The following is a 23,143-nucleotide window of genomic DNA, read 5'->3' on the forward strand; positions in this document are numbered from 1 at the left end:
GACTTGTAAAACTAGTTGCATCCAAAAACACGGTTCAGATTTATTTCAACTTCTTCTTGTTCAGACTCTCAGTGTGAGCGTCTCACTCACTTTTATCTCAAGGTATCAATCACTGCTTGGGATGCCAAGCGCGTTATACCCTCCTTCACAAAAGGTTATGGTACTGGAATAACTTTGCCTGATATAACCAATTTACATGTTAGAGTATTGATGAATTAGTTACTACATATTGTGTTTTGCTAGTACAGATAATTACAAAGTGAGAAGAGTCATTTTTATACATTCAATGTGGTTGCCGACATCAAAGACTATATGCAGAGAAGTTTGATTTGGAAGAAAATGACAAAATCTGACTTGTAACATTTTAAGTGAGTTAGTAACACATGAACATACCACGTCGTGTTACAAATACACTCAGAGTTTCTTCAGAAGTTTCTTTTCCTTCTTATTTTGATTCCTCTTTGTTGGGTTTGTTTTGGGCCAAAGAGTTCAGCACTGTCTCTGCAATTGGATTCCAATTCAATACATTTTACATTGCTTGACCCAGTACACACTTAGTTTCTCTAAATTGCAGCCAGGCTGATAGGACAGACTTCTAAATTACCTTAAAGCATATTGGAACACAGACTAAGATGGTCAAGCATGAACTTTGTAGATATACTTCTGCATTTTCCCCTCGAGAATTTATATTTCTGCCAATGCAAAAATCAGATAAATAAAGAACACAAAAATGAAAACAATAATTTACAATCTTCGTACGATTTCCGGTAATGTAAGGGCTAAGGAGTTGTGTTTTCATTGATGTCAGGCAGCAGCGGTAGACGGCTTTTATAGACTGGAGGAGTCCCAGCTAGCATCAACGGCCCTGATGATCTTGTCATGTAGATTGGCTCCAGCAGTAGCAACTACACCTCGATCAAGGCCTTCCAAGTATATGCCCTTCGAAAAGTCCAGTGGACGCCCTCCGGCATCTGTAACAACCCCACCAGCCTCTTGTATGATAACAACGCCTGCTGCATGATCCCAAATCTTCTCCTTGTAGCCAGCCCTTGCAAACTTCATAAAAATCTCGGCATCTCCACGAGCTATGGCTGCGTACTTCACCATGCTGTATACTCGCAGTGGCTGCTTCCTGCAGTCACAATATCATTTGTTCATTTTATCATACACCTTTAGAATGTAACATATATAGCAAAGAGAGATGAAAGTTTAAATTGTGGTACCTAAGCCCGACACTATGAGCTAGCCCTGCTGTGAAGGAATGACTTGAATTTGCCTTCTCAACAGGTTCACAAAATGTTGCCAGTGCTGGATTATCTATGGAGGATACTCGGACAGGTTTTGCAGAGTTTGGCCACACCAAGTTCTTATTTACATGGAGCAGCGGTTGCATCCAAGCCTCACCGCTGCCTCTTCTAGCATATATCACACAGCCTTTGTCCCAAGATTCCGACGTTGGTGGTGTCAATTTAGATATAATTCTATGATACCGGTGATGATAATTGAGCCATTCCTTTCTCATTGGGTAATTGGGACAGCCAAGAACTCCAAGGACAACTTCTCCATCCTCTATTAAAGCCAGAGCTATTGCATATTGATCACCGCGGACAAAACCCAATGTGCCATCAACGGGGTCAAGTGTCCAAAATCTCCCAGCCGTGCCTCCAAGTGAGTTGCACCGACTGATGGCTTCAAGAACCTCTGTAGTCCCAAGGGCCATTTTCGGACTTTTAAGTCCAAAACGAGGTGCTTCAGCTAGACATTCGTTTACAGTTTTCACTACATCTTTTAGTACTCCACCTGCCTTTGCCATGGACAAATTTTGAATATCTTCTTCAGCAATAATGGACACGTTGCTGCTCCCAAAAGACTCGGACAGTATCCAGCTCACAGTTGCTTGGACACTCCAATCTGTTTGCACGGTACATTAAAGAGAGAACATGTATTAAAAAGAATTCATAGCTTCATTGACCATAAAATTGCACCCAAAATGTTGAAATTCCTTTTCCATGATGAACCATTGATACGATAACTTGAAGAAATAAACTCGAATAACATGTGGTCATCTGGTATAGGACTAAGCTCTCGCTTATTTCTTGGTGTAAATGTTTCTTACGTCATAGATTGGAATTCATATCGGAAATATAACAACTTTAAAACATAATATACTAACATAAACACTATATTGTAAGTTATTCCCTGGAGAGATGTTCAGGACCATAAACTGGCATACCAGCAACAACTTATTAAGAGAGTGATGCCAAATATTCCAGCTTTTTTATCGGAAGCTTTCTTTTCGTGTTGAAAGCTAAACTGTTCCAAATTGTAAAGATCCTAACGTAAAAAACAAATTGGGCATGATTTTTCTCAATTAAGAATCTAAGTTTGAGCAGACAAACAACGATTACGAGGCATATAAGTAAGATGATCAAGAGAGGTGTGTGAGGGAGATTTTGTGAGGAAATAGAGATGAAATGTCTCGGTCCTACAACAAAAAGACACATGTTCTAAAAAAAATGTTCAGTTCTGCTATGATTTAATACATCTTGGAGGAAAAAATAATGATTGCTTTCGAAGATAAAAAGATTGAGTGCTAGAAGAGACTGCAAAAAAAGGACTTATGCTCCCACTATGCTTGGTCCAGAATGCAAGTTGTGCACAGAGATTCTGTACTCTCAAGGGCCGCACCAACTTTAGGCTAAATGATACATGCAAATTCAACGAATAACATAACATAGGAGATGGGACTAAGATTCAATGTCCTCTACAGGTTCTGATATGAATTTTGCGCATTCGGTTCGACATTTTATCACACATTCTGCAAGTTTGTTAAGGGTTGAAGGTGGATTATGATAAAAAGACTGAAAACAAAGCTTGCTGCCGATGAACTGAGGAAACTATGACTAGCAGGCTAGCAGCATCATTCTACTTTATTAGCATGGCCCTTCAGTTGCCACTCGCAAAACCGCCAAACAGCTCCACAAGTTGATATTTTTAGGCTTATAGACACCTTTTTGTGTTTCCTTTTCTATATTATAGTACTTCCACTAGAAACCGCATTATGTTTTCAAACACAGTTTTAATAGCACTTAAAAGATAAAACGAATAGTAATACACTGCCAAAGTTTCAAAATCGCTTCAGCAGCCCAGTACTAATTAGCAATAATATTATCCTTAACTTAAACTAATTGTGCAATCATGTGCGGAGTTTTATACTAATCGACTCTATACAATTAATAGTGAAATCATTTAATATAAGTTAGATGAGAAATGCTAAGGAGACTTGGAATGCTCTAAGGATTTTCTGTCACCTCATAATTTAACGTCAATTTTCGTGCCAACATTATAAAACATTGTGCCAAAAAACAAGAGGCGACGGAGTCTATAAAAACTCTCGCTTTTGATAGAGCCTCTTTAACATTTCTAAGTCAGATTTAATTCGGTCCTTTCCTATACGTGACTTCACATTCTTCAACGTGTTTTGACTTCAAAAAGTCATAAAAGAAGAAACTTTAAGAACAATTTCTTCAAACCCAAATAATTTCTCAAAGGCTCATAATTAGTGAAATCTAAATAAATCCAAATCACCAAAATTCCAAATTTGCGAAAAAAACCCAGTTCAGAAAACAGAATTTAAGAACCACTGAAACAACAAAGATTGCAGATTTAACTGACCTGCCACAGTGACAGGAGAGTTATCATCTTTGGATTGGACCCCATCGCTGTTCTTCGAAATCAAACTGTTCTGAACTCTCTGGCAGAGAGAGCAAGCCAATTGCACAGCTCTAACAGCCACATCCAATTCCTGGGAGTAATTTTTCACTGGCTCCGGAGCCAAAAGACGCGAACTTTTCAGGCCCTCCATTACTGAGAAGGATTGGGTTTTCCTGAACTTGGATAAGCAGCAGCCAAATTTCCCAGAAAAGTTGAGGTGGGTTTTGTACCTGCTTGTCAACTTCTTGTCATTCCATTTTTCAAGACCCAAATTGTGCGAGAATTTTATAGCCATAGTTGAAGAATGTTTTGGGTTTGTGTGTGAGAGTGAGAGAGTGTTTTGTGTGGATTTGGAGGGTGTTGGTTTTGGTGACGTTGGAAGGGTGGTAACCAAAAGGCAAAATGAATAGAAAGTGATAGATAATGATTGGTGGAGACTTGTTTTTCGGCTGGACTTCAATAACTACAAAGGAATTGAGCTAAAGGCTGGTTTGGTATTGCTGTGCTTTGAAAAAAAGTTGCTTCTGCTGTGCTGTGAGAATAAGCAGCTGTGAAATAAAGCAGCAGAGTGTTTGGTAAACTTTTTTGTAAAAGTGCTTTTGAAAAAAAAAAACAGTATTATAGTGTTTGGTAAACTTTTATGTAAAACAGATGTGAAAAAAGCTGGTTTTTCAAAGCTGGGTTTTGCAGCTTCTTGTTTTTTGCTTTTTTTCACCCAAAACTGTGAAAAAAAGCTGAAGCTGAATGTTTACCAAACACAAAAACATCTCCTAGCTTTTTTTTATACTAGTTTTTTTCAGAATCACCTCAGTACCAAACCAGGTCTAAGAATAAGCCATAAATATGAGATAATAAGCTATATTTACTTTAACAATATTTAGGTTTCTCGCATACAATCATTATCAAAAAGCTAATCTAGCTTAATTTTTCTTCATTTAAAGGAAAAAAGAATCCTTAGACGTACTTTGTTTGACAAAAACTAGTGTGAGAAATCCGGTCACGATGTTGGTAAGATGAGTAAAAGGTGAGGCAAAAGAGCAAATTCAACTCGCGAACGATTGACAAGTGAAGGATCGATCCTTTTGCGTCAGTATTGTTGTGAGACTTGTAAACTCTCACAAATTTTTAATGTTTTGGTTCTACTTGATTTTATGCTGATCTCACTTAGTGTGAGAACTACCTGAATCATACAGCTCTACTAAAATTTCTCTTCCATTTGTCTACCCTAGTGTCGATTAACTTATGTCACAATAAAAGATGTTACTTTCCTAAATGACCATTTAAGCATTATCTCAGCAGATGGTTAATCAAATTGAAGATTGCTTAGTAATTAACGAATTTTCACATGCTCGAAGTTCCATTACATCTTGAATGTTAGATGCATTGATCATGTGATCTAGCCGATGCATATGGTGGTTAATGAGATTTCATGAAATTTAACCGGACTTTTCAATGAAGTATCGAATTTTGTAAAAAAAACAAAAAACAGGGTACAAAATTAAACCAAAGTTAGAATCATTGTGAGCTCATCAAAACGTATGCAATGCAAGTTCATACTTGATCAAAATATGCTTCAGAAGGAGTGGTATATGACAAGATAGATAAGCATATAATTGATAGAATAACACTTCACACTTGATGTTGTTGATAGGCAAGTTGAATCCATGTTCATACTCTTTTGATAATGTTTATCTTAATTAGTGCATGGACCCATATTTTAATCGTCAACTTAATGATTTTCTAGTAGTGTTTACTATTTAGTTTTGGAGACTTGTGATTGCTTAATCAAATTGAACAAATTGGGTTCCCATTTTTTTTTCTTTTAAAAAGAAATCAACTGGTAATTTCACTGCGGCGGTCCATCATTTCGGGGATCGAGAAGACTCATAAAAACATTTCAACATAAGTCGAATTTCGATTTGGAGTACATATTTTCAGTTTTATTTACTTTTTAATGATGCTGCGAGTTAAATAAAAAAAATTATGATCAGTCGTGAGTTCAAATCACACGAATGACAATCGTTGAGTAAACAAAACTACTGGATAGCTTGGAATCAGCCCGGGATACTGGATGCATACTTGATTGGTTTAGACACTAACTAACAAGTAATAATCGTAATTATCTCATACAAGTGTGCCACTTTAGTGCTTAATACAACAATACAGCCCACTTGATTTGAAATTTTGAAAGCAGAAAGGCATTATATGCCAAAAATCCCTCCCACAGGTGGGCGAATGGGCAAGAATTTAGTGGCCGCAAATCACTCACAGCAACATGATTGATTGGTGTTGAATTCTTGATGGTCAATTTTTCTTCGCCTGTTGTGTTTAGATTGTTTTAGATTCTTGGGGTTCAAGTTTCAAGGTTCAAGGTTAACACAGGACTTATTACTTCAGCGTTTCAACAGCATGACGTAGTTCGATTTTCTTGTTTTCATCCACAGTTTAGGAAAGTTCATTTTCTCACAACGAGTTATCATTTTACAATACAAACATCATATTAGAACGTTTCATTTCTTTATTAACATCTAAAGATCATTTTTAGATAAACTCATTCGATTAGGTGATATGTAGCCATCTATGTATGTCGAAAATTGATAGTTATGGTAGCAAGTGACATCGTCATAAAACTATCAACTGCTTTAATTCATATGAATGACGAAACGGTTTCTAAATCAAATGAAATCTTCTAGAAATGATCTTTCGATGGTGATAAATATAATAAACAATTTCGACTATAATATTTGTACGGTAAAATGATATCACCTTCGTGGGAAAAAGTGTGTAAGTCTCAAAAGAATGTTGTTGATTGATCCCCTAATTAATGAATGAGGTTTTTGCAAAAATCACGAGGGAGCCCGCCCACATTGTTATTCACATATATTATGACTTTTGGGCTGCCGCCATTTGTTTAATTGGGGGTGGTGGAGGCATTCGCATTTTTATTAGATTGAGCGCAAAACTTAAAAAATTGAATTTGGGCTTGATTGTGCATGGATGTTGCAATCAATCCATTTCATCTAATAGAAAATGAATTTGCTTTCTATTTTTTTTTCAATTTGTTCTGGTCCCTAATCTTATCTTGGAACAAAGGTGAAAGCTAAAGCTCCCCCAACTTCTTTGAACTTGAAATTGAAATCAAAGTGGACTTGTCCACTTCACAATAATGTATCTCAATTAGTGGAGTGGAGGTTATGATTTTCATTTGGCCCGGCTTGGGTGAGTCTCACAATTGATCAAATTAAATTATCTGATCATACTTATCTCATATAACAAAGTGCAAATTTCATCATCATGACAAAATGCTTATATATGTCCGTGGTATATTGTTATACTCTAATATTCTTGTATCACTCATTACGTGATGAAGAGGGCTAAACGAGCTCTAGCCCAACCCAAGTTTAAAATTTTTCCTACTTATATGCATCCATTATGATTAAAGTTCAGACAATCTTTAGTCCAAATTTCTAAGTCTCCAGCCATCTCACTTTATCATCATGTTTTCTCCTCTAAATTGGGTGTATAAGTTAATCTCGATGACCATGAGCTCATGCGTTTGTGTGGGGAGATTCTTGGATATAACTGAAAGTATATCACTTATTAATATCTCTTTCATCATGTAACTTATTAATCTCTCTCTTATCACGTAAAATGTCACATGTCACACAAGTTACTAGATAAAAATAAAGGGCTGAACAAGCTCTAGCTCAATCCAATTTTTGTTTTTAAACTTTTTCCTACTTATATTTATCTATTATAATTCAAGCTTAGACCAAATTTCCGGCCAAAATAGCCCCTCCAACTTTTTGATTCTCCAACCAACTCACTTTATCATCCTTATTTCTTCCATAAGTCAAGAAGTTAATTTCAAGACTATGAACCCATTTCTTTGTCGTGACATTCGTAGATATACTAACTCAGATGTATATCTTATATTAGTATCTTTCTCATTTCACATGTTAAAAGTAGTTTCTTCTTTGTGTGAGAACTGACGAGATTGGCTCCCAAAAAGTAAGTAAACTATTATCACCACCTAATTCTTATCTTAACCCTATCATTAATCATTAACAATAAACAAGAAATAGTGGGTTATATAATTTTTAAACAAAGACAAGATTCCAAACAGTTCGACATGATCGGTGGAATGCTGACTCCTTCAAACAACACAAAACTAATTACCCACGTGATCCATATGCAGCAGCCACCCACCACCTTATATTGTAGACCCGTGCACTTGATTAATTCACAAGCATTATTGGTCCTATAAACAATAAAATGACTAGATCACGCATGCACAACTTTTGTATATCGAACCGCTGCATGGCCAATATGGTCATTATCCTAAACCAGCTGAGTGGTATATAAGAAAGCAGTGGGTTCTGGAAAGAGCATTGAGCAAAACCAACTTGTATTTTGCATCAAAACTTCCGAAAACCACATACAGAATTCAGAAGGTTTTATAGAAGAAGAAGAAGAAGAACTAGAGAGATGGAAGGTTCCGCATCCAATTCTACCGCCGGGAAAGCGATGATGAACGGCAGAGATTTATCGAGGAGATTTTCCGGCAGGCCGATTCCCAAGAGGGGTCAGGTGAAGAAGAGAATCGTGGTGGGATTAGCCAATTCTGTGGCTTCAGTATTCAATCCTCATCGTCCATAAATGCACTTGGCAGCAGCCTAAGTAACTCGTAGTTACTAAACTTAGACGAATTTTGAGATCGAGTAATTAGGTCAAGAAGTTTTGAGGATTTGAGCAGATTGTTAATTTGTTCATGTAATGGATTTTAATATTTGTACATACTGTAGAATTTGATTCAATTACTGAAATGAGAATCTGCACTTCCTTGGTCAAATCATTTTGTTTGGTACAATAAATCTGGTGCGTTAAATGAAATCTCAAAACCTAGAACAAAACTTAAACTGGAAAACCAGGAGCAGGAACTCATATTGCATAGCAAGTTTTACTTAAAAATTAACAGATATTGCATGTAGTGTACACTGTTAGTGTATCAGATCCGCTATTTGTAAAGAATTTGTAGCTTAAATAGTGAAGCGTTTAGCCTTACACCTAAGTTTTATGTTCAATTCACCATCCCATAGTATCACTTTTATAGAAACAAAAATTCCACTTGTTTGGCCCTGGAACATGGATTTGATAGAGCTAGTACCTTTATAGTCTGTCATGCGTTAGAGTAATTTATTGTAGACGATGAGTGATTTATGATCGATTAATGTATTTTAAAGCACAAATTAATGATAATCATTTACCCACACACAAACAATTGATTGTATCAAAATTCAAATATAATATTATCAAAATCCAATGTACAATAATAGCACTACGACATTTTCTATGTCTAAAAATAGATTAGATTGAATAATACTAAACTCAATACAATCATAAGTTGATAACATTGATCCGGATGCAGTGCATGTGTTTATGCAGTAGTTATGTAAGATATGGGTGGATTACGATATGAATAAAACCAAACAACCATTAACCAACTCTTACAAATATCGTAATAATCTTACTGCCTAGATCGAATCTATGCCTCTTTCTTTTAACACAATCTGACACAATTAAACACATGTTCTTACATATTTTGGTCTGAAGTCCTTTTCAGTACAAGATTAAGTGCATGCATCGTATTATATAAAGGCCATAACAAATGGCCGTACATTTTCGATGTTTTTAGTGTTTAATTATTAACTCATATCCTTCACTCTGATAAAATAATGGAGAGCAACTCTCATGGCAGATGTGCACCGCTACCAAAGGATTTTGTGTTAATGATACAATGTTATGTGCAAAGAAATTTATGTAAAATATCATTTGCGCACTCATAACATCATGGTAATAATATACTTATATTATGATTGTCCTGTATCATGAAAATTCTTCTCAAAATAATTGTCATCTATCATTTATATCTTTCAACAATTTTTCTTTCACGATATATACCTCTGAGTGATCCAGAGAATTACAACTCGTTAATCTTGCATAAAATCCATACAACTAAGTGTGACGTAACATTGTATCCAAATCTTGCATATTATATTAATCGAAAATAAGGTTTTAGATTCTAAAATGAGATTGCAAGATCTTACCCTTGAACTAATAAATAATTGCAGATAAGTCCTGCTTACGAGACCCAACAAACTTCACGAGTGGAAGAGAATCATGACTCTACATTTGTAGTGGGGAGTCAGCAAAGTGGTCATGTGATTCTTGTGGACTCTAATACAGCAGCAGGGAACCAGCACAATTTATACATTTGTTTAATTGGTCCTACTTTAATTTGCTACTTTCACCATGATTAACTTAACTTTACTACTTTAGGTCAATTAATATTCAAATTCTTTACTTTACGGATTGTCGTGTTGATATTTACTGGATTTTTTTGTTGGTTTTCCATTTAAAAGATGTCTTATGTTGATGAATTGGTGGCCGGAGAACTCAACAGCCGGCGGGGTCAATGTTGGCAACAAATGAAAGTCAATGAGCCCTTAAGAGATTAATTTTTGATAATTGTTCAGCATATGTCCCTAAACTTGGTACTTTAAGTTGAAGGTAATTTGGAAAACAACTAATTGGTTTTTGACTGGAGACTTGGTTTGAGTAAAAAGAGGTTACACGAAAGGGAAATTCTTCTGTGAGAGTCTTAAGTTATACGATCGTCAGACTTTATAGATGATCATTTTAATCTCAAAAGTATGAACGTCTTATGTATTTCGGTCTCATCAGCCTCGCATTAGTTTTAGGATGGTGCTATGTATCCACACAATTATTTTTACTTTTCACATACTACTCTGAATTTACGGCGGTTGGATAGAGCGAATTGAAGAAGCCCAATGCACAAAAATTAGCAAGGTTGTTGAGAGGTAAAAAGATGTGTGTGAACAACAGTACCTTGATTTATTATTTTGAGACACTTGTCTTATGTGGCAATTGCACACACGATTTATTTTTGTATGGCTGAAAGGACCATGTTATCTTTAAAGTAGTTCTCACAAAAGTACGGGGGCCAGTGTATTTCATGGTGCATTGTTTTCGAAGGTTGATCTACAAGTAAAACATTCGTACTTTAGAAAAAGAACTAGCATAGCTGTACTTGTTCTATTTATAACAAAACAAAAACACCCAGAATAAGCTGCAAAATAAGGGTTCCCTTTATAATTGGCAGCCTTATCAGTTATTTTGTCCATAATCCAAATTATTAGACCCAAATATATTCCCTTTTAAACATAATCTAACATAATTAAAATATTGTGTTCACTGTCTAGTGGGTATATTTAGATGAAGTACAATGAATCAAGATGCTCCCTTTTCCACTATCAGATTCAGTGAATGGTTTGACTCTATAATTGTACTTTGGAATAATCTGATACAACTTTAATTTAGCAGTTTGTAATTAATTAATTATATTAGTGGCAGGGACATTATGTTTTTTGTTTTACAAACGAAAGAATTAGTAGGTTAAACTAGTAGTTGGTAGAGAGAAGAGAGATCGAACCCAGACTAGATTGCATAAGTAAGGACACTATATTTGGAAACCTTTAATCACTAGGCTTAAAGAAAAAGGGAATATTTTTGCTCACAACTCTCAAATGATGATGATGTTTATCATCTTATTTATCATCATTGGATGAGTTTAAATTTCAAGATCTATATGGGGTAAACACAAATCTCAAAATTTAAACTCATTCAATGCTAATAAGTAGGGTGGCAAGCATTATCCTCATTTGAAAGCGGTGAGAAAAAATGCATCCTATCCTTTCTCTTTATAGTTGTTAAATTATAATAATTGTTCATTGCTTAAAAGAGAAAGGATAGGATGCATTTGGTAGCTCCAAATAATGCGACTCCATGCACGCTCCACTTGGTCCAGGGGAGCAATGAGGGTTGGAGAACGACAATCATTCATTCTTAAAATCTACGTTCTTAAGATTAATAATCGGAAGAAAAAGGAAAAAACTCTCTGTTTTTTATTCTCTTGTAACTAAATTTTACTTAAGGTAAAAGTTTGGTTTTCTCAGGGATAATAATAAAAAAGTTGACAATATATTACTTTAACTGTCACTCTAAATAATTGTACATGAGATTTTCATCTCTTGTGAAATGTTGAACGACTTTTCCTGTTCAACTGGTTGTGAAAAGAGAAGAATTTAGTTTATGAGTTTAAAGGAGTAGAGATAAAAAAAGCTTTATAAAAGAGGAAACGGACAAAACGAGCCAATAAAAAGTGAAGTGTGAACACGAGCACACGACCAACCAAGAAGGTCAAGATTGTCTTTATAAAACCAAAGAAAATACAGTCAAATTCTACGAGCAACACAGTATACTCAAATATATTAATTTCCCCAAAATTTAAAAAGTTTAACATAAAAAAAAAAAAAAAAAACAAACAAACAAAAACAAAAAGGTTGATGTCCTCAGTATTATATAAACACAATCAACCCAAATCACAAAACAACCTCACAGCTCAAAAGTTTCAGACTTTCAAGATTCAAACAGTCATTTCTTCTCTCTTGCTTAATAGAAAGACTGATCTTTGCATCGAGAAGAGCTTTCGAAGTGTTAGGATACTGAGAGTGTTCTCTGCTTAATACACACACACACACACACTTTTTGATCCCTTATTAAGATAATAATCAGAAGCAAAAGAATAGATGGAGGGTGCAAGGAGTGCTATGATCAACGGGGGGAGTTTATCTCAGAGGTTCAATTCTGGCCGTCTGATTCCCAAAAGGGGACAGGTGAAGGTGGCTATTGTAGGGGTTCTGCTTCACTCTTTCTCCTCCGTTTTCTCTGCCAGCAGCCGCCGTGGCGGCTGCGGTTGTCAATCTAATGATGCTCATGACTTCTCTTAGCTGATGAGATCATGTTCTGATCAATCTTTCAGTCCAGATTTTTTTTTTTTTTTTTTTTTTTTGGGTGAAATATTTTTACATTTTAGATGAGTGAGTGAAAGGGAAGGGTAAAAAGTTTGAGCTCGTCTTTGTTTCTTGCAACATAAGGCTGTAAAATTTTTGTAGTTTGAAGAGGATTTTGCTACAAGAAGAAGAGCTACACAGTTCAGAAGATTTTATGCAAGAAGAAGAGCTACAGAGATGGAAGGTTCCGCATCCAATTCTACCGCCGGGGGAGCGACGTCGAGGAGCTTTTCCGGCCGGCTAATTCCCAAGAGGGGTCCGGTGAAGATGGGAATCGTGGTGGGATTAGCCAATTCCGTGGCTTCAATCTTCAATCCTCATCGTCCATAAATGCACATGGCAGCAGCCTAAGCAACTCGTAGTTACTAAACTTAGACGAATTTCGAGATCGACTAATTAGGTCAAGAAGTTCTGAGGATTTGAAGAGATCGTTAATTTGTTTATGTAATGGATTTTAATCTTTGTACATTGTAGAATTTGGTTCAAATATTGAATGAGAATCTGCTTTCTTTGGTCAAATTATTTTGTTTGGTACAACACTTTTGGTGCGTGAAATGAAATCTCAAAACCTAGAACAAAAATTAAACTGGAACACCAGGAGCAGGAATTCATATTGCATTTAGTACATTGTTAGTGTATTAAACTGCTATTTGTAAGGAGTTTGTACCTTAAATGGTAAATAGTGCTTAACCTTGCACTTGAGCTCTATGTTCGAATTCGCCATCCTATAGTATCACTTATATAGAAACAAATTTTCTACTTATTTGGTCTTGAATCATGGATATGATAGAGATAGTACCTTTTATAATCTATCATGCGTTAAAGTATTGTATCATGATTGTTGATTTATTGTAAATAATTAGTGATTTACAATCGATTAATGTATTTTAAAGCTCAAATTAATGATAACCATTCACCCACACATAAACAATTGATTGTATCAAAGTCAGAAATATAATATTATCAAAATTCGATGTACAATACTAGCACTACGACATTTCATGTCTAAAAAGAGATTAGAATCCGGATGCAGTGTATGTATTATGCACTAGGATATGAAATAATAAGTAAGATATGGGTGGGTTAAGATATGAAAGAAAACCAAACAACCATCAACCAACTCTTACAAATATCAAAATAATCTCACTGCCTAGATCGAATCTATGCCTCTTTTAACACAATCTGACACAATTAAACACATTTTCTTACAGATTTTGGCCCAATTCCTTTTCAATACAAGATTCAATGCATGCATCGTACTATGATAAGGCCATCATTTTGTTTGGCCGTACCGTTTCTATGTTTTTAGGGTTTAATAATGGAGAGCAAACTCTCATGGCAAATGTGCACCACTACCGAGGGATTTCGGGTCAGTGAAACAAGGTCATGTGAACAGAAAATTACATAAAATATCATTTATGCACTTACAACATCATGATAATTATATACTTAACATCATGATTGTTACATGTATCATAGATTCATAGAAGTCCTTCTCAAAATAATTGGCATCCATCTTTCATCTTTTTCAATAATTTTCTTTCATGGTGCATATAGCTGAGTGATCCAGAAAATTAACAGTAAAATGATCTAATAAATCTTGCAACAGTTAAATCTTGCAAAAAATCCATACTATTAAGTGTACGTAACATTATATCTGGATCTCACTTGTCATGTAATCGAAAATAATGTTTTAAATTCAAAAGAGAGATCTCAAGATCTTTGGTAGTGAAAGGCTATTTGAGTTTATTAACCCTTGAATTAATAAATAATTGTAGATAAGTCCTGTATTACGAGACCCAACCTATTTTACCAGTGGAAGAGAATCATAAGACTGTTGGAGAACAATTTAGAAACAATAAAATAATAAAAATACAGAACCGAAATACTTATACTTTATTATTCAAAAATACTTGCAATACAGAATGCAATAACATAATAATTACAAAAAATTAATATGATACTAACTTGAATGAATTGAAGGTAGAGGCTAGCGCAAACGCTAGATACAACTCTTTCCAAAGAGTTGTGTCTATTAATCAAAACGTTTTTAATTAATTTAATTAAAAAATTAATTTGAAATTAAAACTAATTGATCAGATTAATTTTAATTCCTTGGCTCCAAGGGCCCATTGTCTTGATTAATTAATATTAATATTATAGTATAATCCTCAAGCCTAATTCACACAACCATAAGGCCCAAACCTTCAATCCATTTCCAAATGGTCCAAGTTCTAATTACTAAGAAAAAAGAATAAGCCTATATAAAAGCTAGTGAAAAAATACTGTTGACTAATGTGGGACAAGAGGGTCTCAAACTCCAACAAAGACTTCACTTTTTTAGTGGAAGCGAGCAAAATGGTCATGTGATTCTTGTGGGCTACAAATATAGCAGCAGGAGCAACAAGAAGGAACCAACACAATTTATACATTTGTTTAATTTGGTCCTACGTTAATTTGCTACTTTCACCATGATTAACTTTAACTTTACTACTTTAGGTCATATTAATATTCAAATTAATTCTTTGACCTTACTAGTTGTCGTGTTCATATTTACTGGGTTTTTTTTATATTTTTATTTTTTTTATGGTTTTCCATTTAAAAAGATGTATTTATGTTGATGAATTGGTGGCCAGAAAACTCAATAGCTGGCAGGGTCAATGTTGCCAACAAATAAAATATTAAAGTATTGTGTCCACTGTCTAGTGGGTTTACTTAGATGAAATACAACGAATCAAGGTGCGCCCTTTTCCACTATCAGATTCAGTGAATGGTATTGACTCTATAATTGTACTTTGGAATAATCTAATACAACTTTAATTCACATACAATTAGCAGTTTAAAATTAATTAATTATATTAGTGGCAGGTACATTATTAGGGAGAAGAGAGATCGATGATGATCAAATCCACACCGATTTGTATAGACAAAGACATTATGTTTTGGAGCTTTAATCATTAGTGGGGAAAAAAAAGGTCCGAGTTGGGCACTTCATTTTGAATCTAGTTCAGGCCCTTACGGGACCGGGCGGACCCGGTTCAGGATTTGCTTGGTTCTGCAGAATAAGTATAGCTAAAGACAAAACAATTTTTCTCTAGGACAAATCTCTAGACACACGTATAAACAGTAATCGAAAGATTAAAATGAACGGATGACAAAAAAATTTTGGTTTAAGTTATTGTTCGGATCAGGAAAACTCGAATAAGAAACCTGGTCGAAAATTTACCGTGAATCACATCTTTTCATGGAGTCGTTGGCAGGGTTTATTTCTATTAGTGAAATTGTCTCACTCACTTTGTAATATTTTAAATTAGGTTCATTGAAATTTTTATATTAGGTTCATTGTATGACAGATTCATCAGGATGCACTCAAAGTAAATTCATTGTAATTAATTTGTATATTTGTACTTCTATATATTGTATATTTATGAATAAATGAAACACTGCCACTAAATTCAAATTCAAGTCTTATATATAGAATTCAAATTCATGTAGAAAGCAGCTCCAAATGTGACATTTCTCCACTCTTATTCTTATTATACATGTAAGAAAAACCGAGAGTATAATTTCAAGTTATGATTGTTGTGTGTGAAGTGTTGAACGACTTTTCCTGGTCGAAGTCATTGTGAAGAGAGAAGCTATTAGTTTATGAGTTTAAGGAGTACAGAAAAAATAAAATAAAAAATCAAGATCCTCATCAAATCTCCAAGCTCGGATCTAGAAATCTAAAAATTTGGACTATTTAAAAGAGGAGAAAGATTTGAACTCTTAATTTAAATGAGTTGGATAAGTGAAATAAACAATGAGAGTTTTAATGAAAAACCTACGGTACTGTTCGCTTTAACCAAAAATTACATTTTTACACTAAAAAGTTAATCATGGTACTATTCACTTTATTCTTTATTTTGTTCTTATCATTAAAACTCAAAATTTTCAAAACATTTTCATTAGTTTTTCATAAACAAATTAGGCCGTAAGATTTTAATTGAGTAATCTAAATTTATGAATCTACCTATTTCGGACACAAAAATCAAGAGATGACGTAAATTCAGAAGAAGAAAAAACTTATAAAATGGAGAACCGACAAAATAAAATTTTTCATTACTTACATAAAAATACGTGATGTACCACTCGTATTCATCCAATTGTGGAGAGTGAGTCTAGTTTCATACTTCCAATTCCTCTAAAGGAGTTGACCCGTATCAGTAAGAGGGATGATATATTGACAGACTTATCCCTGGACCATTTGCTGCCTACTTTACTGGCCTGGCCCTACCCCCTACTTGAATGAAAGCATTACGCCAAGTCCTTTTTCTTATTCCTTACTCTATTGGCTGGCTCACGGGACTACTCCGTTACAATTAAAAATTTCTCCACCACTAAGAAGGAAAGTCAAGATTGTCTCCGTCAAACGGTCAAATTCGACGAGCAACACAATCTAATCAAATATATTAATTTCCCCAAAATTAAATAAAGTTAAAAAAAAAAAAAAGTTGATGTCCTTGGCAGTTGGCACTATATAAACACAAGCTAGAAAGCCCAAATCACAAAACAACCTCACAGCTCAAAAGTTTCAGGCTTTCAAGATTCAAGCACTCACTTCTTTTCTCTTGCTTAATCGAAGACGGATATCCGCATTGAGAAGAGCTTTCGAGGTGTAAAATACAGAGCGTTCTCTGCTTGATATATACTTTTTGATCCCTTATTAAGATAATCAGAAGCAAAAGAAGAGATGGAGGGTGCAAGGAGTGCTATGATCAACAGTGGGAGTTTCTCTCAGAGGTTCAATTCTGGCCGTCTGATTCCCAAGAGGGGTCAGGTGAAGGTGGCTATTGTTGGGGTTCTGCTTCACTCTCTCCTCCATTTTCTCTGCCAGCAGCCGCCGCGGCGTTTGTGAATCTAGCGATGCTCATCACTTCTCTTAGCTGATGAGATCATGTTGATCAATCAATCAGTCCAGTTTTTTTTGGTGAAAGATTTTTACATTTTCGATGAGTGAGTGAGAGGGAAGGGTAAAAAGTTTAAGTTCTTACCTTTATTTCTTGCAACAAAAGGCTGTAAAAAATTTGTAGTTTGAAAGTTTATAACCATTGGAATATGTTTGTTAACTCTTAGTTATGTGTCTTCTTTCAATCTGTCTGTTAGCGTGCGAGAGTATCGAACTCAAAATTAAATGACAATAGATTGGTGAGAAGGGCAAAATCATTTTACCATCTACGCTACACAGTACTTCGCGACAAATGATTAAGAGATCAAGTTTAAATTGAACCAAAAATTTCACCAATTCAACAAATTGAGAGATCAAGATCTTAAACCTTTAACATATGTAGCCTTTATATTCGGAAGAAGGCGAAACGAGGAGTGTTAAAATTACTAGCCTATAACACATGGCAATGGTGTGTGAGGTGACTTGTACCATCAACCTATTCTTGAGTTATCTCTGCCAAAGACAAGAGTAGTAGCCCAGTTCACTGCAACATAGAACCTGTTCCTCCAGCTGACAACACGCGTCAGATAAGCGGAGCGCCAAATAAACCAGCTGAGAAATCCGGCAAGGGATATGCCCTTTGCATCCTGCAAAATTTTACCCAACAGGTTAAAGGAAAATGCTTGGCGGAAAAGCACACTGAAAGTGCTTGGCATAAAAGCGCATTGCCCTTACCTTAGACTGGCGTAGATCAACCAAAGCCTTATAACCTCCAACTGTCGCCATGCTTCCAAGGTGCTTGTAAACAAATTGCTCCCCGAGAGGGATGTCTCTCGCGCTGAAGGCCTTCCCGGCATCCTGCTTTCCAATCCTGTTAAACAACTCCACCAGAAACTTTCCCTCCCGTTCTGCCACCTATTCAAAACAAATTGAACTGGGTTAGTTCTAAGATGGCTTCACAGTTGCTCATTTGCTCTCTCTACGTCGATCTATCAGTAAGTCCGAAAATGTGAAATCGGTTGAAATATGCTAACAATGTGATTGCTATTTCAATTGGAATGCCTTATAAATTTTGATGTTAAACTCTTCTTATCTGTATATTTAGCCCTTGGCATTAGCAATTTTAACAAAACTCAAATATTGGATGCCATAGGGAATATGCTGAAGTATGACAGGCTTGACAGCAATGTCTAGTTTGTAGAGTGAAAACATAATTCTAACCTGAGCCAAAGCCGGAAGCACTGGCCTCCCCGTATGCTCAAGAAAACCAGCGCAATCTCCTAGTGCAAACACATCTTCCACTGAAGGAACCCGCATCCAGCCATCAACACCAATCCTGTATCACTCAACACAGTTGATTTTAGATGCTTGATCAATTGAATCCAAGGAAGAAACCGACCTTGAAAAAGAGAGAAAGTAAAGAGATGCTGGTTGTTATACCTTCCACCCGGGGACTTTGGAAGATCAAGTTTTTTCACAAACTCTGAGGGACCAACACCGGTAGACCAGACCAAAAGGCCATATGGAACATCAGTTCCATCGTTGAGAACTATCTTCTTCGGATGCACTTCTTTCACAACTCCTCGCATAAGGCGAACGCCAGCCTGATGCAAAAGTTCACATTTCAAATCAATCCCAAGAACCAACATAAAGTAGCCTCCAGCATGTTAGAAAAACAAATCAACTTACCTTGGTCAAGTGATTTGTTGCATATTGCCTTAAGCCAACATCAAACGACGACAAAATCTCATTCGCCTGTTAAAAAAATTACCGAGAAAACAATCATTTGTTTCATAATCTGTCCACAAGAAGCCAGTGCAGAGTGCATAAATATAGGCGAGAATAACTGATTGTACCTCAATGAGTGTGACTTTGATGTAATCCTTAACGTGAGTATACCGTTCTTGGACATCTTTCATGATGAAATCACTCAACTCGCCACTGAACTCCACCCCCGTAGGGCCACCTCCAATAACAACACAATGCAGAATGCGTTTCCTTTCTTCCTCCGATATGCCTGCAAAGTAAAATGTATAATATGTTAGAGGGAAGAACACCGATTCTTACCAATTGTCTTTCACTCATCCTTCAGAGAGCGAAACCAAGTCTTCAAATAACTGTATACTCTGAGATACATATAACACTCACCTGGATGTTCAGAGAGCATGAGGTTCAAGAGAAGCTTCTTCCTAATCTCTTGGGCATGATTCACGTCACGGAGGAAAAATGCATGTTCCTTCACACCCTTGATACCAAATGTCAGAGGCTCAGCTCCTGCAGCTATGACGAGCTTGTCATATGCAACTTTGAACCTATAAGGTTCATGAGATAAACCGCCATCGCTAACTGTCTCGCAGTAAACCTATACGAAAGAAGAACATTAACTTTTCTGTAGGTATGACTTCAAAAATCTAAATTAGTCAGTGTCCAATATGTTATGAATCTTAAGATCACTGAACAATGTAAGCAAACGTTTCCCAAATTTGAAAATAATCAAGTTGATAACTATAGTTCCGTTACCTCATGTTTGCCTGTGTCAAGGCCAACGCAGGAAGCCAGGTAAAAGTATGAATTGGGACTCGTCGCCATTGCAGATTGTATATGACTAACAGGTTCAGCAACCGAACGAAATTCCAAGGTACCAACGCAAGTTGAAGCAAGTAAAGGAGTGAAGACCATGTGATTTCTCGGCGATATGCAAACAACATCATAAACCTTGGTGTCTAGTCCCTTGAGGAATCGACAAGCGGCCCAGCCAGTACCAAGGACCACCACTCTTGGCTTTTCACCCGGTCTGGTTGCTTCTAGTCCAGGATACTTGGGCTCATTACACTCCGAATCAGACTCCTCAACAATCCTTTCTGCAAAAGGGAACTGATAATTTGGAGTTATGCTTATTCCCCTGCTCAAGAATCTATTGTGATTCACCTTCGAAATGCTGGAGAGGTACGAAAGACTGTTGCTTCTAGTCTCACTTTCGAGTGAAGGTACGGAACAATAATTGCGTGTGGATGCTCGCTCACACAACATATCCTTATCAGTTGTGCGAGTGGATGCTCCTGTTGACGACCTTCTGAATCCATTTCGAGCAGTCCTGGCAATCCTTTCTAATGCCATGTTCAGATGAAGCACTACACTCCGAAAGAAGATTAACAAGTACCCTTTGAACCTTCTGAAGAGAAGCAAATCGGTGCTTGTTCAACCTGTTGAAATTGAACCAAGGGAAGTGAGCTACAAAAACCGCTACTACTATCGGATCAACATTTGAGGGCAGAAATATATATAGGGAGATGAACTGGTCACTCCTAACAGATGGAGAGGTGAAGACAACAGGCAGGACAATTATAGCAACACTCCAATCAAAGAATTAGCATATGACAACGATTTGTATCGAAAATACCACTTGGTTAGAAAACAAAAACCAGGGCCATCAGCTGATGGCAGGAACAAAGAGAAAGGCTCTTGTAAATTTAGGAGTTGAAGATCATAAAAAAACAGTAGTTTGATTCTTATGCATTGCTTATAGAAATTAACATTCAGCGTCAAATCAAGATCACACATGCACAAACGCCCCCTCGCTTGATGTCCTGTGTTCGACTCCCTCTCTCTCAATATCGCTTGTATCAAAAAATGAAAAACCACCGGATGAGTCCATACATCCAGATCCATGAAAATTTCAAAAATTCAGAAATTTAGCTAAAAAATGGACGGCATCGAGAAACAAAGCCACACAAACAGAACAACAAAGATGAACACCGAAGGCATGAAAAAATCGATCTGAAAGCGAAAAAGACTAAAACTTTCAACCCCAAAAATCAAACACTAATCTAACAGCAACCCACCAGCGTCATATATGCAGATCACATCCAAAAACTAAGAAACCAAAAATCCAAAACAGTAAAAACATAATCTTCGTGAAGCAGAAGTTAAAGAATATTTACAGAGATTTTGGAGCGATGAAATCATGAAAGTTGCTTGCTTTGGAATATCCCAGATTCTTGGAGCATCTTCGTAGGGCAAAAAATCAGAAGGGCCTTCGTGTCTGTTTATATAAAGGTGATGGGGGATCACAAAATCTAAGAACTGATTCGGGAATTAAAAAGTTGGGAAATGAAGAGGGAGTTTGAAGAGACCGACTTGCGACGCAAGGAAGGTTGTTGGGATTCGATATGTAAATTTATTAAATATTAGGCAGTAAAAGAATGGAAAAAGTCCGTAGTTGGCATGTTTTCTCCTTCTCTGTGGGAAAATCGAAATGTGGAAACTGGAAAGAAAATTTGCAGAGAGAGAGAGAGAGAGAGTGGTGGCAAATACGACGATGCTTCGTTGGGGGTGTAATGGAGACTTCAGTGGGTCCCACTCCCACGAACCATTTCCCCAGCTGCTAGCTGGCCCCGTGTGTGTAAAACCCTAAAACCCTGGCTGTTTAGTGAGAGAGGTGGAAGAGACAAAGTCAAGGTTTGATCAAGGTAGGCGGCGTTGAATACAATAGTCTTCTCCCACGATATCGGGGAGTACTTTTGAACTTTCCTTTTCTTAATTTCTGTGGGTCGAAAATGGCCCTTCCCCAAAGGCTCACTGTACTGGTACCCAATAGCCATACTCAAATCGGCCCTATGACCAGGAGGCCCAAATCCAAGTCTTTTGAGTGTTGTTGTGTGGCGGAAAGAGGCATCCTCTAGCACACATCAAAATGCACATTTAAGTTACATATCTGAATAAGAACTTGGCTTTTTTTTTTTTTTTTTCTTCGAAAAGATTCGATAGCTTTCATTCATGGGAAACCAAAGGCTCACTAGATCATTGCAACTCTTAATTACAATGAACAAATAGTTATTACACATATTATTACCCTCTAACATATATATATACATGTTCAAATGTATATAGTACTACCATAAGCTCAATATATATATATATATATATATATATATGTTCAAATACACACACATATGCACAGTACTACATATATGTAATTACTCACCTTAATTACAATGAACAAATAGTTATTACACATATTTTTACCCCTAACATGTGTGTGTGTATATATATATATGTTCACACACATAAATACACACACACACACACACATACATATATATATATATATGCACAGTACTACATATATGTTCAAACATATTATACTAATTAATCTACCTATATGTAAATTTATGATGAGCAACTAACATATATTTTGAAGGTAAATTAATGTTCAATCAAATAACATTCTTTTATGTAGTAGGTAATATATTTTCCATGTATTATTACATATATTTGGCACATTTTATTATTATAAGATATATGTACAAATAATAGGTAGATTAATTTTGAATCAAATAAAATTGCTTTATTTTGTAAGTAAATTAATTTTGAATCAAATAACATTCTTCATTATGTAGGTATTTTATTTTGCATGTATCATATATTGGCACATTTTATTATTATATGTACAAATAATAGGTAAATTAGTATTGAATAAAAAAATATTATTTTTTATGTAGGTACATTATTTTGCATGTATTTTTGCATCTATTGGGTTTACTTTATTATGTAGATAAATTATTTTGCA

The 23,143-nt window shown here is 35.8% G+C and overlaps 2 protein-coding genes across 2 annotated transcripts; both read right to left on the bottom strand.

Annotated features, from left to right (window-relative positions):
* Positions 1–488: 488 nt before the first annotated feature.
* On the bottom strand, positions 489–4,101 carry LOC137729677 (3',5'-bisphosphate nucleotidase AHL). Its single transcript, XM_068468681.2, has 3 exons — positions 3,676–4,101; positions 1,224–1,911; positions 489–1,132 (listed from the first exon to the last, which is right to left on the bottom strand). Exons 1-3 carry the CDS (start codon positions 4,007–4,009, stop codon positions 829–831), a joined length of 1,326 nt encoding a protein of 441 aa, XP_068324782.2. The 5' UTR covers positions 4,010–4,101; the 3' UTR covers positions 489–828.
* A 13,787-nt stretch (positions 4,102–17,888) lies between these two features.
* On the bottom strand, positions 17,889–22,077 carry LOC137729225 (internal alternative NAD(P)H-ubiquinone oxidoreductase A1, mitochondrial). Its single transcript, XM_068468087.2, has 9 exons — positions 21,516–22,077; positions 20,095–20,777; positions 19,723–19,936; positions 19,431–19,591; positions 19,264–19,329; positions 19,015–19,178; positions 18,796–18,910; positions 18,310–18,489; positions 17,889–18,221 (listed from the first exon to the last, which is right to left on the bottom strand). Exons 2-9 carry the CDS (start codon positions 20,689–20,691, stop codon positions 18,066–18,068), a joined length of 1,653 nt encoding a protein of 550 aa, XP_068324188.2. The 5' UTR covers positions 20,692–20,777; positions 21,516–22,077; the 3' UTR covers positions 17,889–18,065.
* Positions 22,078–23,143: the final 1,066 nt, after the last annotated feature.

This window comes from Pyrus communis, chromosome 10 (genome assembly GCF_041283825.1).
Source record: "Pyrus communis isolate YQ-2024b chromosome 10, ASM4128382v1, whole genome shotgun sequence".
Classification (NCBI taxonomy): Eukaryota; Viridiplantae; Streptophyta; class Magnoliopsida; order Rosales; family Rosaceae; genus Pyrus; species Pyrus communis.

Excerpts from the sequence above, each read along its gene's own strand:
- LOC137729677 (XM_068468681.2), bottom strand. The coding sequence starts at position 4,009 with ATGGCTATAAAATTCTCGCACAATTTGGGTCTTGAAAAATGGAATGAC. Across the intron at positions 1,912-3,675 it reads CTCTCCTGTCACTGTGGCAG|ATTGGAGTGTCCAAGCAACT; the intron begins GTCAGTTAAATC and ends CCGTGCAAACAG. Across the intron at positions 1,133-1,223 it reads GCTCATAGTGTCGGGCTTAG|GAAGCAGCCACTGCGAGTAT; the intron begins GTACCACAATTT and ends TTGTGACTGCAG.
- LOC137729225 (XM_068468087.2), bottom strand. The coding sequence starts at position 20,691 with ATGGCATTAGAAAGGATTGCCAGGACTGCTCGAAATGGATTCAGAAGG. Across the intron at positions 19,937-20,094 it reads TTGACACAGGCAAACATGAG|GTTTACTGCGAGACAGTTAG; the intron begins GTAACGGAACTA and ends TCTTTCGTATAG. Across the intron at positions 18,490-18,795 it reads TGCTTCCGGCTTTGGCTCAG|GTGGCAGAACGGGAGGGAAA; the intron begins GTTAGAATTATG and ends TGTTTTGAATAG.